Raw genomic sequence first — 15,833 nt, 5'->3', positions numbered from 1 at the left:
GATAAGAACATTAGAGAAGCCATGTTGGATCAGGCCAACGGCTCATCCAATCCAACACTCTGTATCACACAAAACCCAGGTGCCATCAGGAGGTCCACTGGTGGGGCCAGAACTCCAGAAGCCTTCCCATAGTTACCCCCCAAGCACCAAGAATAAATACCATCACTGCCCCAGAGTGCTCCATCTACACCTTGTGGCTAATAGCCACTTATGGACCTCTGCTTCAAATGTTTATCCAATCCCCTCTTGAAGCTGTCATCCCTTGTAGCCACCACCACTTCCTGTGGCAGTGAATTTCATATGTTCATTACTCTTTGGGTGAAGAAGTACTTTTATTTTATATGTTCAAAGCATACTGTTCATTCGTTTTATTAAGTGCCCATTAGTTCTTGTATTGTGGGAAAGGGAGAAAAGTACTACTTTCTTTTTCTTCTCTATCTCATGCATACATTTGTGAACCACTATCATGTTACCACACAATTGTCATTTCTCCAAGCTAAAGTGCCCTAACCTCTTCAACCGTTCTTCACAGGAAACGTGTTCCATCTCCTTAATCATTTTTATTGCCCTTTCCTGCACTTTTTCCAATCCTATCATCTTTTTTGAGGTGCAGTGACCAAAAATTGTACGTATTCCAAATGAGGCCATACTAAAGATTTTTACAGGAGCATTATGATAGTGGCTGATTTCTTTTCAATCCCCTTCCTAATAATCTCCAGCAAAGCATTTGCGTTTTTTTATTGCAGTCACACACTGAGTCCACATCTGCAGTGAGTTATCTACCATGACTAAGATCTCTCTCCTGGTCAGTTACTGCCAGCTTGGACCCCATCCATGTATATTTTTAGTTAGGATTTTTTTGCTCCAATGTGCAACTTTCCCATGTTGAAGCTCATTTGCCACAAGAACACCCAGTCACCCAGTCATGCCAAATCCCTCTGGAGCTCCTCAATCCTCCTTGTTTCTCAATGCCCTGAACAATTTAGTGTCACCCTCAATCTAGCCACTTTACTGCCAAGATCTTTCCTTACAGAATCCATGCTGATTCTTCCTCAATATGTGCCTACTGAACATATGAAGCTTCCTTACACTGAATCAGACCCTTGGTCCATCAAAGTCAGTATTGTCTACTCAGACTGCCAGGAGCTCTCCAGGGTCTCAAGCAGAGGTTTTTCACACCTATTTGCCTGGACCCTTTTTTAGTGGAGATGCCGGGGATTGAACCTGCGACCTTCTGCTTACCAAGCAGATGCTCTACCACTGAGCCACCGTCCCTCCCCTACTAATTCTATCTTTACTAATGGATTCCACCAACTTACCTGGTGTCAACATTAGACTGACCAGCCTGTAGTTTCCTGGCTCTCCTCTGGAATCTTTTTTAAAAGATGGGAATTACAATAGCTACCTTCCAGTTCTAAGGAATAGTGACGGATTTTAGTGATAGATTGCATATTTTTTGTCAGGAGATCAACAAGTTCACATCTGAGTTCTTTCGGAACTCTTGGATGTATGTAACCTCGTTATTTTTCAGTTTTTAATTTCTCCATCAGTCACAGGACCTCCTCTCTTGTCACCTCAATCCAACTCAGACCTTTTGATACTCTCCCCCTCCACCTGAAACCAGCAGTTCTGGAGTGGGCAAGCACTTCACATTTTCCACAGTAAAGACAGAGGCAAAACATGAATTCAGCTTCTCTGCCATTTCCCTGTCATCCTTTAGTGATCCTTTTATCCCTTGGTCATTCAAGGGCCCCACTGCATCCCTGTCTGCTTTTGTTTCTAATGTATTTTTATTATTGGTCTTTACATTTTTTTGCAATATTTTCCTCATAGTCCCTTTTTGACTGTTTTTTACTTGCATTTTATTTGCCAAAGCCTGTGCTCCATTTTATTTACCTCACTTGGACTTGCCTTCCACTACTTAGGAATCCTTTTACTGTTTCATCAATTTGTTCATTAACCATGCAGGTCTTTTTTTACAGTTCATGTAAGATGCACTTGGCACCTGTGTTTAAAATCCCAGGCCAATTATGGATTCACTTGGTTTCCTGTGCTAAATCACTTATATGCAGGCTTCTTAACATATAAAATGGGAACAGTAATAACCTACTTCAGAAGAACTATGAAGGGGGCAGACCAACATGACTCAGTAGCTGTGAAGTATTGTGTAAACTATAAAAATAGAAGATGAAGATGATATTGGATTTGTATCCCATCCTCCACGCCGAATCTCAGAGCAGCTCACAATCTCCTTTATCTTCCTCCCCCACAACAGCACCCTGTAAGGTGGGTGGGGCTGAGAGGCTCTCACAGCAGCTGCCCTTTCAAGGACAACCTCTGCCAGAGCTATGGCTGACCAAAGGCCATTCCAGCAGGTGCAAGTGGAGGAGTGGGAAATCAAACCCGATTCTCCCAGATAAGAGTCTGCACACTTAACCACTACACCAAACAGTAATTATCATCAATCTATATTATTTCTAGAAAATAATTGTCTTTATTTGGCTTCTATTCCAATTTGCTATCACTCCTATACATTTATTTTATGTCAACAATATGCTAAGTATTGTGCAGAGCACAGAAATGATGCAAGTCTTCTTTAGAGTACGAATGTGCAAATTCTTCATCTTTCACTATGATTTTGTATATAACACAAGCATTTTTGCCTAATTTCTCTGCTAGTTTTCCCCATTTCATTTTCATGTGTTTCCTCTTTCACTTTATGGTTTTTTGATACTTACGGTACTTTTGTGCTGAATAGATACCTATTTTACCACTAATTTTTTCTGATCTGGAAAAATACTACCTCAATTTCATTCCACTCTTTAAAAATTGTTTAAAATGTTACCTTCCTAGTTGAGTAACACTAGAAAGATTTCTGGAACATACCTAGTTCACAGGGTGCCTTTACAAAATTCATAATGAATTTACAAAAAAAAAAGGGTGGGGAAGAAAATTCAGGGACAATTTTTACATATGAAGTAATTACACCTACAGAGGAAATAAAGGATTACACAGATTTCATTTACAGTAGATCCTCAAGTATCTAATCCCTTTGGACACAATCCAGAATGAAGTTCTGCTATGAAAACTTCTTTTGTACTTCCCATTAATTTCAAAGAGGCTTGTACACAGGGACTTCCCTCTGGAAGCTTCGAGAAAGTAAAACATCTATATTGCCACTGATAAACAAATACAGATTTAGGGGAAGTACAGAATGTATAGTCTATTTGCTAAAAGCAGACTTTTATGCAGATCAAGTAATGATGGAAAACACAGGTCACAATATTTTGTAATACTCTTTGAAGATAGGTTAAACAAATGTGTGAATATTTGTAAACGAAAAATGGGTAGCTATATGATGCAAAGTAACAGTTAGTAAAAGAAGCAAAGTTTTTCTCTGCTTAAAATTTTTGTTAATGCAACAAATTACTCTATATTGATATCTGTAATCTATGTACATTTTAGCATTACTCAGTGGATGAACAATGTTACCTGTACAGTCCTATCCAATCTCCTTTTAATCTAGAGGTAAGCTGAGGCCCTGCTTTCTCTAGAGTTTTCATAAATTCCTCTTGATTGAATGGTTTCAACTGTGGTGGACTCTACAAAGGAAACAAAGCTGTAAACATAAAGCATGAATTTGTGACCATCCACAAAACCAGTTCTCTGTATGAAAATATTCTCACCTTCCAAGGTGATATGCTCTTTTGAAGAGGCATCAAACTTGCTACATATCGTTCCTGGGAGGAAAAAATATTCCAAAGATTATAATTCTCATGTTTGCATCACTATTTTTTACAAATTCATAAGTGTATTCCATTTGGCTTCCTGGATCCAAAAATTTAGCTGACTAGATGAACAGTTTTGAAATGTGATATACTGCCATCATATTATTCTGATAATCAAATGTCGCACAAGACCTCATTGGTTTGGAATACAGAGGCAAAGATAACTTGTTGACAGTAAATGTGATTTCTCATAATTCAGGTGCTATCTCTCACTAGCATAGTCTAGACAGTACATAGTGTGTGTACGCACAGCTTCTCCTGTTGCATAGGCTGCTGCCTCACAGGGAACCTACCTGTGGACATTACGTTTGAGCCTCAGTCCATATGTGTGGAGAGGTGCATAACCTTTTCCTCTTTCCTCTTTGAGTCTTGGTGGGAAAAGTGGGCTATAAATAGGCTAAATAAATTCCATAAAATAAATAACACTCATAATTGATCTCACCCTACATACAGACTCCCGGAAAGAAAATAATGTAATTAAGATTCAACATATTTAATATTCTTTTGGAAAAAGTTATAAAAATTTTTAAAAAGGAAACTGGACAGAACCATAACTTAGCCAGTGACTCACCTACACATTAAGGGCTTCTTTTGTGTATTCTCAGTCCAGGGTTGTGAAGAATTATTCCCTCATTGATTTCAATGTAGATTTTACAAACTTATAAAACATTAATTATTTTAAATATTTTCCAAATGCCATGCAAGTTGTAAAGCTGATCTTCACCTATGGATAAGAACCCAATGTGTTGGATACAAAGTTTGTTTGTTGCAGGGCAGTGGCAATGAACTCCCCACTCCCACAGCATTCTCCTCCATTGCATTTAGTGTTGTCCCTGGGGGCTCCAGGATGCAGGGGATATGCTGTAGGCTGCTGTAGAAATGTGGAGGTGGAGAAGCTCTGTTCTGCAAGCTCATAGTACTTTGCATATAACACACTGTGTTTGTCTTCACCTTGAACTTCTCACAAATTTCAATTAAAAATCTGTCATTTTATTGGTTGACACTGGTATTATATATATGATAGCTTACTAGAGGAATAATGAAGCTTTGGGTCAGTTCCAAGAAATAACGTCGAAGGATTATGCTTTGGGCTTCTGCAGGACGCTTCTGTTGTACTCCCTTTAAGGCAATCACAGTAAATTTACTGGTTCAAAATCATAAAGAATTCAATCAATAATCATACTCCATTGTATTTATACTTTAAACATTACATATACTTTACATTAAGTTTGAAAATCATTTAGGAATATAAAGCTAATAAGTAAGGAAACATACATAAATCCCTTAAATCCATGTTTACTTGAGAGAGAATGAAAGTGTATACAACAGTGAAAAACAACAAACTTTAATAATGATCTCAAAAATGACTGGAATCAGTAGGAACTTATTAGTATGTGAGGTCACGCCTCTGACATTACCATCATTTGCATAACAGGCCACACCTCTGACATCACCATCATTTGCATTATAGACCACACCTTTGACATCACAAGAAGTATGGTCATCTAGCCACATCCACCTCTAAGATGAGTTAGTGTGAGCTAGCTCGTAGTTTTTTTTAGCTTCAGCGCACACATTTTTGTTTTAGCTTGGAAAAATGGCCCCAGGGCACACTAATTTATGCAGTAGCTCACAACTTTAATGCCAGTAGTTCATAAAATTGAATTCTAGCTCACAGGACTACACAGCTTAGAAGAAGCATTGCTTGGGAGGTCCTCCCATCTAAATAATAACCAGGGCCAACATACGGGAGCACATGAAGCTACCTTATATTGGTCCATCAAGGTCAGTATTGTCGCAGCTCTCCAGGGTCTCTGATAGAGGTCTTTCATATCACCTCCTACCTCATTCTTTTAACTGGCTATTGAACCTAGGACTTTCTGCATACCAAGAGGATGCTCTACCACTGAGTCACAACCCTTTGTAGTTTATGAGATCAGGATAGTCTGGGCTATTAAGGTCATGTCTTTACAGGCATAAGGGCTAGAAAACTGTTTTTGAATGAAAGTGGGAGATTCTTAGGAAACAGAATTCTTCAGTATTTCCATGTTCCTCTAGAACTGTGCCATATAAACATACACATCTACACAGTTCTCCAAAAAGTAAACAAGTTATTTCATGAGATTTCAGTGCAATCCACTGAGATAATTTCTCCATATTCTCATTGTGTCTAAAGTCTGCCATGAAAACGTCATGATGCAACATCACCCCAGAGTCGGAAACGACTGGTGCTTGCACAGGGGACTACCTTTACCTTTTTAAAAAGTTTGCCTGGCTTTTAAATCTTGGCCTTTGCATTCAGGTTCAAGCATTGCAGCAGAGGGAGTTTTAAAAAGAAGCAAAATAGACAGCAATCTTATTAAGACCTCATCGTTTTCACCAAGCAGCAGGGTTTTTAGATAATGGCAACACACAGCTATTTCCAAATTGTTAACCTTAACACCTGGTTTTAGGTGCCAAACCCCCAGCATAGTTTCTGGCATCCTTCCTAAAAACTTGTAAGCTCTTGTGATGGAGAAGGAGTCAGCATTTCAGAAAGTGCTTTGCATGCACACAGAATAAGAAATTAAGCCTTTACAGGATGAACCAGAGAGATTAACTTGGTACAAGACCAGTGGCCAAACAAAGAATAATTGGGGAGGGGATGCATCAAGCCAGCTACCCAGCAATTTGACCATTTGAGGGCATTATTAGAGTGATCTGTGCTTACTCCAACTGTCAAGATTTGGCAGCATGCAGAACAAAATCCAGGGGTGGAAGCCACTTCAATTCAAATCTCCCCTGGGGAAATGGTAAAGCTCCTGCACTTTCACTGTTACTTCCTCCAAAAATATCAAATGGCCAACCCTGGAAGTATCTGGGGAAGTCTGCCCATCATCCACAATTGCTAACTTCAGCAGCATTGCTATTCTTTGGTCCTCACTTCTGGCAAGTAACTACACATTACCAAAAAAACTGCCAAGTAAGTGAAAGTCAACTATCAAACAAACGCAGAACATGATGAAATTTTACACTGTGTCTTCCACCTGTCTGCAAGGGAGAGGGAATCACCAAGCCATCATTGGGAGCAGAAACCTAATGTTGTCAAGTCACAGGTGTCTTTTAACAAAACATTACTAGATTGAATGAGAGGGTGTGTTCTCGAAACAACCGACCAGGCTGGAAAAACTAACTTTTGAGTTGTACTGTCAGCTCAGAAACTCCCCATTTACAGATAATTCAGTTGCTCACAGAGAACCACAAATCTTTACCCTGTGGGGACAGAAAGCAGCTTTCAAGAAGGAGACGCTTTCAAGAGGGGAAGAAAAGGAGAGAAAGGAAGGAAATTAACGTGTGCATGTGTGGGAGAGAGATGGGGAAAAGACGTGGAAACAAAACAAAAAAGATGGGAGGATGGAAGAAGGGAGGGACGAACATCCTCTCCCCCTCCAAAAAACTCCCAGTCACCCACCATATGGTCTCCGATGCAGGGCCCTTGGCAGGCGGCTCCAAGGAGGACGAGAGGCGAAAGCACCCACCACTGTGCGATCCCACCCTGGCCAGTATGCTGAGCTCCAGAAAAGCCCGCGGAGGCAGCACAGCTCCACCCACACCCACCCCCGCCAGGCTAGTCAGTTGAGCTTCAGGAGGCTTTCACTGCAATTGAGCTTGCCCATTTCTTGTATATATTGTGTTGAGATCTATCGGGTGGTAGAAACAAGCGCAACTGGGCTGCGCAGGAAAAAAGTGGTGAAATAAAAAAGCAAATTGCAAACAGACCTTCAGAGAATAAACCCAGGAAAGAAGCAGAGAAGGGATCTTCTACATTTCCCCCCTTCCCAGCACGCTCTCCAGTTTGTGCAACAAAAAGATGTGAACAGTAACAACCTCCGGATTTAGTGCTATGCTAATAGGAATGCAAAGAGCAGGTAATGGACCTTGAATAAAATTTGCATCTGGGTGTGAGGGAAAGGGAAGACAGAAAGATGCATCGTATCTAATCCTGTGAGCTCTGCCATTCAGCTCTGAGCACCCAGGGTTTAAAAGACAGGCTGGGAGGGAGATGTATTAGGGGGTCATTTTCGTGCACTGTCTGCAGAGAATTCAAAAGACGGCCCTCTTGTTATTTTTGCAAAGCTGGCTCCATTGGGAAGCTGTCCTGCAAATGCCTCATTGGAATCAAGGGGAGTTGCTCCATGGATAAAAAGTGGATTGCCAGTTCCAGGTTGGGAAAATGCCTGCAGTCAGAGGAGGCGCCCACCACAGCGCAGTTTCACCCCCCTCCACAAGCTCAGCCAGCAAGCAAGGCTCCAAGAAACCAATACAGAAGAAAGGCTTTGCTCCCTGAGCATGGCCAGTGAGCCGAGCTCCAGGGAAGCTGCAGGGCAGCGGGGCTTCACACACACACACCCAACTCAGCCAGTGAGCCGGGCTCCGGGGAAGCTGCAGGGCAGCAAGGCTTCACCCCCCCGAGCTCGGCCAGCCACCTGGCCTCTGGAGGAGCTGCGGGGGCAGCGCAATTTCACACGCACACACCCACCGGACATAAGAGCATGACTTCAGTAGGCTGCTGCTGCAGCGCGGCTGGGCCAAGGAAGGGAGGAGCCTGAGGCTGACTTCCCCTGCTATTGACCCAGCATACTGGCTAAGCCAGCCGGAACACTAACTAAGCCAGCCAGAACGCTAAGCGGGCCAGCTGAAACGGCGTTCTGGTGCGTTCCAGCTCAAAAAAAGCCCTGACTGGAATAAACAGGCTTTTACATCAGAACTAATCAATATCACCGTACTTATGAAGGTAAAAATCTCATCATAAAATTTTGGTAATCCAGAGGGCTATGACTTTAGCTTTAGGTACACAGCAGGGTTTCAGATTCCTCCTTCTATTCTACCATTTACACTGTGGTTAAACTTTGGGAAAGTTTCAAATGAGATCTCCCTTGAACACTGAACTCCAACATTCTGACAAAAGTTCTTATGTGGATTTAAAGGGCATATTGAAATCACAGTCCTTTCATAATCCTAGCCTTCTTTTCCAAAGAGTAAGAATATAAATCATGGATATTAATCTTGGCTAGGTCACTGGACTTCATTTTTCCACTCTGAAAACATCCATTACAGTCATTATTCTACATTAAAAATATCTATTCCATGTTCAAGTTCCTAAGTATGATTGGCAGAAATGGTAAAGCTGTAAGAAAAAGGTAGACATGAAACATTTCCCAAAAAAGGGATAGCTGATTTGTGCTGTATGTTAGACATATGTTCTCTTTTACTTTCCGCACAAGACCCTTGCTGTACTAGTACTTTAATTAACAAATATTACCTTTTGCAACTGTTTTATGATTTCTTCATCTCTGTTCAAGTATGGCTTATAAGATGTATAAACACCTAGGGAAAGAATAGTAGGATTTTCCTCTGGTTTTGTCCTGCAAGGTCATAGTATACTGCAATATTTCAGTTCATTATTATTAATCTTATTACCAGGTTTAGAATCCAAAGTCTTTAAGTTTTTCAGCTTTTTCACTTTCACTTGCTTTGGGACCTCACCTGCCAAAATGATGAAGGATACAGCACACAAGTATGTTAGTCAAACACCAGAATCTGAAGAGCCCAATACATGCTTCAAGAGCTTCTACACACAGACAGGTGTTTTGTTGACTTTTTATTTCTGAATGCAACACCTCACAGTAACACCTCTCCTCAGTGGTGAGCAAACTCAACATGACTCATGCTCTTCCTGTGAAAATGGCAGTTTTGCCAAAATTAGGCAAGCTACTATTATATCACAGGAAAGAAAAAAAGGGAAACTGGAAGGTCCTGACACTGAGAAAATGGTGGGTAGTGGTGTGGAGAACTTAGCATACTTTGCCCATCTGCTTTGCACAGCCTTCCCAGCTTTAGATGTGATCAAGAAGACAACTAGCTCTTTAATATACAAATAATGCAAATCAATTTGTTCTAAATTGCTGAAAATAGCATTCTTTCTTTTCTGCCTGAGAGAAAATCTTGCTGGTGTAAATATGCATTCTTCTTAGTTAAAAATAAGTCAATTCAATTGTTGACTCTGCTCTTCATAAAGTTCCACTGGGTAGACATGTTGGCCTGTAGTAGAACAGCTAGATTCCAATCCAGCAGCACCTTGGAGACCAAAAAGATTTTCAGGGGATAAGCTTTCAAGAGGCCCTTCATCAGGTACCCTTTGTCAGTATCTAATGAAGGAAGTCTTATTGGTCTTCAAGATCCTACTGGATTTGAATCTAGCTACTTTTCATATCTTACATTATTTTAGTTACTAATATGTGTTCTATTCCTTTAGAAGCCCTACTGAGCTCACAAGAACATGAATGAATGGACTACAATGGTTCAATCCATTACTTGAGTTTGAACCCTTGTTCAATTTTCTGAGTGCACATTTTCAGTTCAGTCTTATGCTGAGTTTCATCAGCTGAAGACCACTGAAATGGTTTAAGGACAATGCAAATGAACTTCATGGAATTACTCTGCATAGGACTGCACTGTATGTCTACAAAAGAATTCAATTAAATTGCATATAAAAAGTCAGATTGTTATTCTGTGTTCCTGTATTAAAACGCGGTATCTGGTTTACTTTTATATTCCTGTCGGTTTCCACTCTGTTGGCATTTAATTAAAGAAGGTAAAACAGTACAATTCAGGAAAAAAACTACAGCCAACAATATTTTACCTGACAGTTTAATGTCTCCTATTCGGATGATGTGTGGCCAGTGCTGCAGTGTTTTAGCAAAAAATGGATTTGTCACTCCTAATATGACAGAAGGCCTGAAAAAATGGATGATATTTAAATGAAAAAGACAAAAGAGGGGAGAAGAGAGAACTTAACTCAAAAGAATTAATTAAGGACCTAGGTTAAATTAATCCAAATTAAAGGGCCCAGTATTAAAACTACTGAATATAGGACATAAATATATATCAATGCACAAAAATACGTGTATTTATTACAAAATAATTTAAAAACATTTATAGGCCCTATACAGTCCCAAGTCAGGTTAAAATCATACAGAAATCTCAAACAAAGACTCTGGCCAAATGCGTTTCAGCCTTATGGCTTTCTTCAGTGGTCAAACACAGATACTACACATTAGCTCCAGACTAACAGAGTGGTTAATTACGGCCTTCAGATTTATATAACTGAAGGAGAGTGATTTCTATTAAAGTTTCCCAACTGAAGTCTCGAGTCTATAGACAACCTTTTACAATCAGAATTACATTTGAAAATTACTATAAAATATCAAAATTGTGCTGTTTGTTTTACTTACGGGGCCTGTGTACGAGTAGTATATTCTTTAAATTCACTGTCATGTATTGTAAAGTAAGGCCTGAAATCACTGTAGTACTTCAAAGGTGAGATACAGCTGTGAAACAAACATATCAAAAGTTAAATAATAGTATTTTGTTGTTAAAAATGAACTGGAGTAAAAATCAAAGATATTTTGGTTCACACACACACTAAAGGACAAGGCAGCTTTTTCTTCTTAAAATGATATATACAGTTTGAGCATATGAACTGTATGCATGGAACCTAATACATGCTAAATTTCTATGATTAAATATTTGTATTAAAATATCTTTATCTCACCTTACGCCCCAAGGAACATAGGTTAACAATAAAGATTACACATCTGTGTAAAGAGAGCAACATAATTCAGCATTTCCTAAAAGGGTTTTTTTTGTGCAATTTTTTATTTTCTTGTGATGCCTGAAATGAGGAAAAAGAAGAAAGAACAAACATGTTCTTCCTTCATTTTACCTTAACAACCCTTTAAGGCTGAGAGAGAGCTGGTCCATGGTCACCTAGTAAGCAACATGTAAGTGTAGGGATTTGAACCTGCATTTCCCATATCCCAACTTGGCACTAATTACTCATATGCTGGCTCTGAATGCTTCATGTGAAAAAATATGTACATGAGAAGAAAGGTGTACATATCTAATGTAAACTGATATTCTAAAGATTCTACCACATCCTTCACATTTCTGTGACTCATCATAAGATTACAGTTATGCAGATTTTTAGACTCTTCTATGTTTACCTCACAAGTGCCAACACAGTTTCTGAAGACTCTGATGGAGATGGTGCCATGACAACAAGTGGTTCCCCTAACAACACTAGTTCCCAGAGCATCTGGATGTGAAAGAACACTGGCGAGAAACATCTGAAACAGATTTACAAGAATAGTCTTTTTAAATCTTCCTTTGTATACTTATAGCACTGAAAGCAGGAGCAAAGAAAAGAAGAGCACAACGGAGGGGGGGGAGCTCATGCACAACTAAAAACATTACCTATACCAATTTGAGATCTTTAAGGATTTTTTTCATTTATTTTTATTTATTTTATTTATATCCCACCCTCCCTGCCAAAGGCAAGCTCAGGGTGGCTCACAAATTTAAGGTCACAGTCACATTAGTGTGACCAAATAAATAAAACAACTATAAAAACATAAAAACAATTTCTAAAACATCTACATGTGCTAGTATCAGGTTTCAGACAGTGATCAAGTTCTAATGGTGGTTAACCATTCTAAGAGGTCCTAGGATCACCGTGGCGTGATGCAGTAGACTGTTGGTAATGTTTTTATGGGCCAATCCCGCTGCTGCAGGTGTTGTCATCATGAAAATGCATGGTGGAAGAGTGCCATTTTGCAGGCCCTGTGGAAGCTCTCGCAGGACCCTGACCTCCTCCGGCAACTCATTCCACCAGCTAGGGCAGCAACGAAAAGGCCCTGGCTCTCGTTGATTTGAGCCTCACTTCTCTGATGCTGGGGACTGTCAAAAGATTTTGAGATCCGGACCGAAGTGCTCCCTGGGGCATACGCAGGGAAAGGCAGTCCCTAAGGTATGTAGGACCCTGGCCATATAGGGCTTTAAAGGTAATAACCAGCACCTTGAAGAGAATCGGGTACACTGTGCTTTCAGCATAGGCTGAATGTGTTCCTGTAGAGGAGGGGCGGGGAACCTTTTTTCTGCCAAGGGTCATATTGATATTTATAACATCATTCATGGGCCATAAAAATTACCAACTTAAAAAACAGTGCTCCGTTGAGGGAGAATTAAATGCAAAATTAATGCAAATAATTGTTTTTCTATTTGAAGTCATGTGGGGGAGAGCATAATCTGGCACATACACACACACACCCAACTCACCACTCTAGGCAAATGCCTAGGTCCAGGGCTTTTTTGTAGAAAAAGCCGAGCAGGAACTCAGTAGCATATTAGACCACATCCCCTAATATTAGCATATTAGATCACACACTCATTAGCATATTAGGCCACACCATCTGGGATAATTAAGTGCAAACTGAACTGTGGCAGTAAGTGCCACATGGCTCAGTTTGGTCCAGCAATCCACGAGGGCCACACCAAGTGACCTCAAGGGCCGCATACGGCCCTCAGGTCAGAGGTTCCCCACCCCTGCCGTAGAGGAACTCCCATTAACAGCCAGGCTGCAGCATTCTGCACTAGCTGGAGTCACCGGATTTGGGGAAAGGGCAGCCCTATGTAGAGGGCATTACAGTAATCTCAAGGTGACCGTGGCAAGGATCACTGTTGCCAAGTTGTCACGTTCAAGAAAGGGGACCAACTGCCTTGCCATCCGCAGATGGTAAAAGGCTGACTTGGCAGTGGCAGTTACTTGAGCCTCCATTGTTAAAGAGGGATCCAAGAGCACCCCTAAGCTTTTAACCTTGGGTGCCAGCATGAGCTGCGCTCCACTGAAGGTCAGTAAGCGGACCTCTGGTCCCGAACCATGGTGACTCAAATACAGGACTTCCATCTTCATCGGATTTAATTTCAGTCCACTCAGCCTGAGCCACCCTGCCACAGCTTGAAATTCTGTGGACAGATCTTCCGGGGTGGAGTCAGACTGGCCGCTCATCAACAGATAGAGCTGGGTGTCATCTGCATACTGGTGACAACCCAGCCCATACCTCTGGGCAATCTGGGCAAGGGGGCACATGTGTCAGGCCATGTTTCATTGAAGTTATCGATACTTTCTGATCATGTTTATTCTATGCTTACTAACCCCATTGCTGAATAAAATACTATGCCACTAATACTGTGCCCTGCAAGAGAAAGCGGAGGGGTGGGAATGGAAGGTGCTAAAACTCTAAAGGCCAGTACAGGCCTTTGAAGTGCAGAGCGCCAAGCTCGCCTCCCTGGCGCCTCCCGAGCGAAGCAAGGACCTCACCAGGGGGGAGAGTGCATCCATCACCGGTACCAGATAAGCAGGCGTGTGAAAGTGTTGCTTGCAGGGACAATTGTAGTTTTATTATGAGAAATAGTTTAAAGCCCTGGTCTTTGAAGTGTCTTCATAAATGCCAGTGGTACAAGCTACCTGTTATCAGTTTCAATGAATCCATGTAGAGAGTAACATTGTTGTAATCAATAAATGAAACTTAGTTTTGAACAAAGAGAAGTGTGATCATTTTGAAACTTCAATGAACCCTTTGCTGTAGATGTTGAATAACATCGGAGAAAGAACAGCTGCCTGCAGCACACCACAGATCAGTGGGTATCATCAGGACAGTTCATCTCCTAGCACCATCCCAGCCCTGGAGAAAGGAGGAAAGTCACTTCAAGGCCAACCCCTGGATCCCAGTGTCACCGAGGCGGCAGGTCAGTAACTGATGGTTGACTGTGTCGAACGCTGCTGACAGGTCTAGCAACATCAGCACTGCAGAGCCACCTCTGTCCAGGCGCCTCTGGAGGTCATCTGTGAGGGCAACCAGAACCGTCTCCGTCCCGTGACCTGGACAAAAACTGGATTGATGTGGGTTAAGCACAGAAGCATCATCCAGAAAACTCTGAAGCTGCACTGTCACAGCCCTTTCAACAATCTTGCCTAAAAATGGCAAGTTAGACACTGGCCAGTAGTTTGCCAATTCAGCTGGGTCTAAAGATGGCTTTTTTAAAAGGGGGCGAACCACGGCCTCTTTAAGAGGCTGGGGAAAGGTTCCTTCAAGAAGGGGCCTGTTGACAATTTCCCTTAGGGGAACCCTTAGCTCCTCTCGGCTAGCTTTTATTAGCCAAGAGGGGCATGGGTCTGATCTACAGGCATGGGTTGGGCGCATAGTTGAGAGAATTCTGTCAACTTCCTCCAGGCTGAGTGGAGTGAAAGAATCTAAAACTTGACTAGAAGACGTGCTTGGAGTCTCGAGTTCACTTACTGTTTCCAAAGTGGCAGGGAGGTCACGGCAGAGTGACAGGACTTTATCTGCAAAAAAGCTCGCAAATGCCTCACAGCCAATATCCAATTCCCTAGCATTTGGAATACCCTTTGGTAGGGTAGTTAAAGACCGAATTGTCCTAAATAATTGTGCTGGGCGCGAGTTCGCAGATCAAATCATGGTCGCAAGATATATTTCCTTAGCGGCCCTGACTGCCACCTCATAGGTTCTCATATATGACCTATAAGCTGTTCTTGTCACTTCGTCGCGGGCTCGCCACCACTGCCTTGTTGATGCACCTGTGCTTAGTGAGGGTGGTCTTTAGTGACGCAAAGAATGAAGGCTTGCACACAGCAGTGATAAAACCACTATATACAATTTATTTACACCTCCACTCTCCAAACCGACAGAATGCTCCGCTGCAACTCCACCATACATATTCCACACACAGTAAAGTGTCTTTATCCATTTATACACACCATCCACCCAGGTAACCAATCAGCTTGCTGCTGAGTCATGCTGACATTGTCCAGGCTGATGCAATCTGGCAACCAGCCACCTTCTGTCACTTAGATGATCTACCTGGCAGTTCTGTTACTTTCACTTTTCCAGCATGTGCATAGAAACTGCTTGGCTTTGATTATAATGACATGCCTCTCTAGCCATTTAAATCTCCATTTTATCTGCCGTAGTCCTGGTGTATACCAGAACGCTAACTTTATATAGGGGCACAGAGGGCGCCTGGGAGCGATCTCATCGATGGCTGTGGCGAGCCTGTTATGCCAGGTCTCCACTAGCTCATCTAGAGAATTGCCAGGGGGCCAAGGATCCCGAAGAGCCATCTGGAACTGCATAGGGCCATCTGGAA

The 15,833-nt window shown here is 41.6% G+C and overlaps 1 protein-coding gene across 2 annotated transcripts in view; it reads right to left on the bottom strand.

The window, feature by feature from the left end:
• The window catches only part of DENND6A (DENN domain containing 6A), a 64,848-nt gene that overhangs the window by 19,032 nt on the left and 29,983 nt on the right, over nt 1-15,833 (bottom strand). For both annotated transcript variants that reach the window (XM_060239728.1, XM_060239727.1), the window contains exons 10-17: nt 11,834-11,956; nt 11,063-11,158; nt 10,471-10,565; nt 9,249-9,314; nt 9,091-9,155; nt 4,818-4,907; nt 3,687-3,740; nt 3,493-3,602 (exon numbers count right to left, since the gene is read on the bottom strand). In XM_060239728.1, the coding sequence (XP_060095711.1) occupies nt 3,493-3,602; nt 3,687-3,740; nt 4,818-4,907; nt 9,091-9,155; nt 9,249-9,314; nt 10,471-10,565; nt 11,063-11,158; nt 11,834-11,956 (699 nt within the window). The remainder of the gene's footprint in view (nt 1-3,492; nt 3,603-3,686; nt 3,741-4,817; nt 4,908-9,090; nt 9,156-9,248; nt 9,315-10,470; nt 10,566-11,062; nt 11,159-11,833; nt 11,957-15,833) is intronic.

The sequence above is a fragment of the Heteronotia binoei genome, chromosome 5 (assembly GCF_032191835.1).
Source record: "Heteronotia binoei isolate CCM8104 ecotype False Entrance Well chromosome 5, APGP_CSIRO_Hbin_v1, whole genome shotgun sequence".
NCBI lineage: Eukaryota > Metazoa > Chordata > Lepidosauria > Squamata > Gekkonidae > Heteronotia > Heteronotia binoei.
The sequence above is the reverse complement of the archived record's forward strand: the minus strand, read 5'-3'. Positions and strand labels throughout refer to the sequence as shown.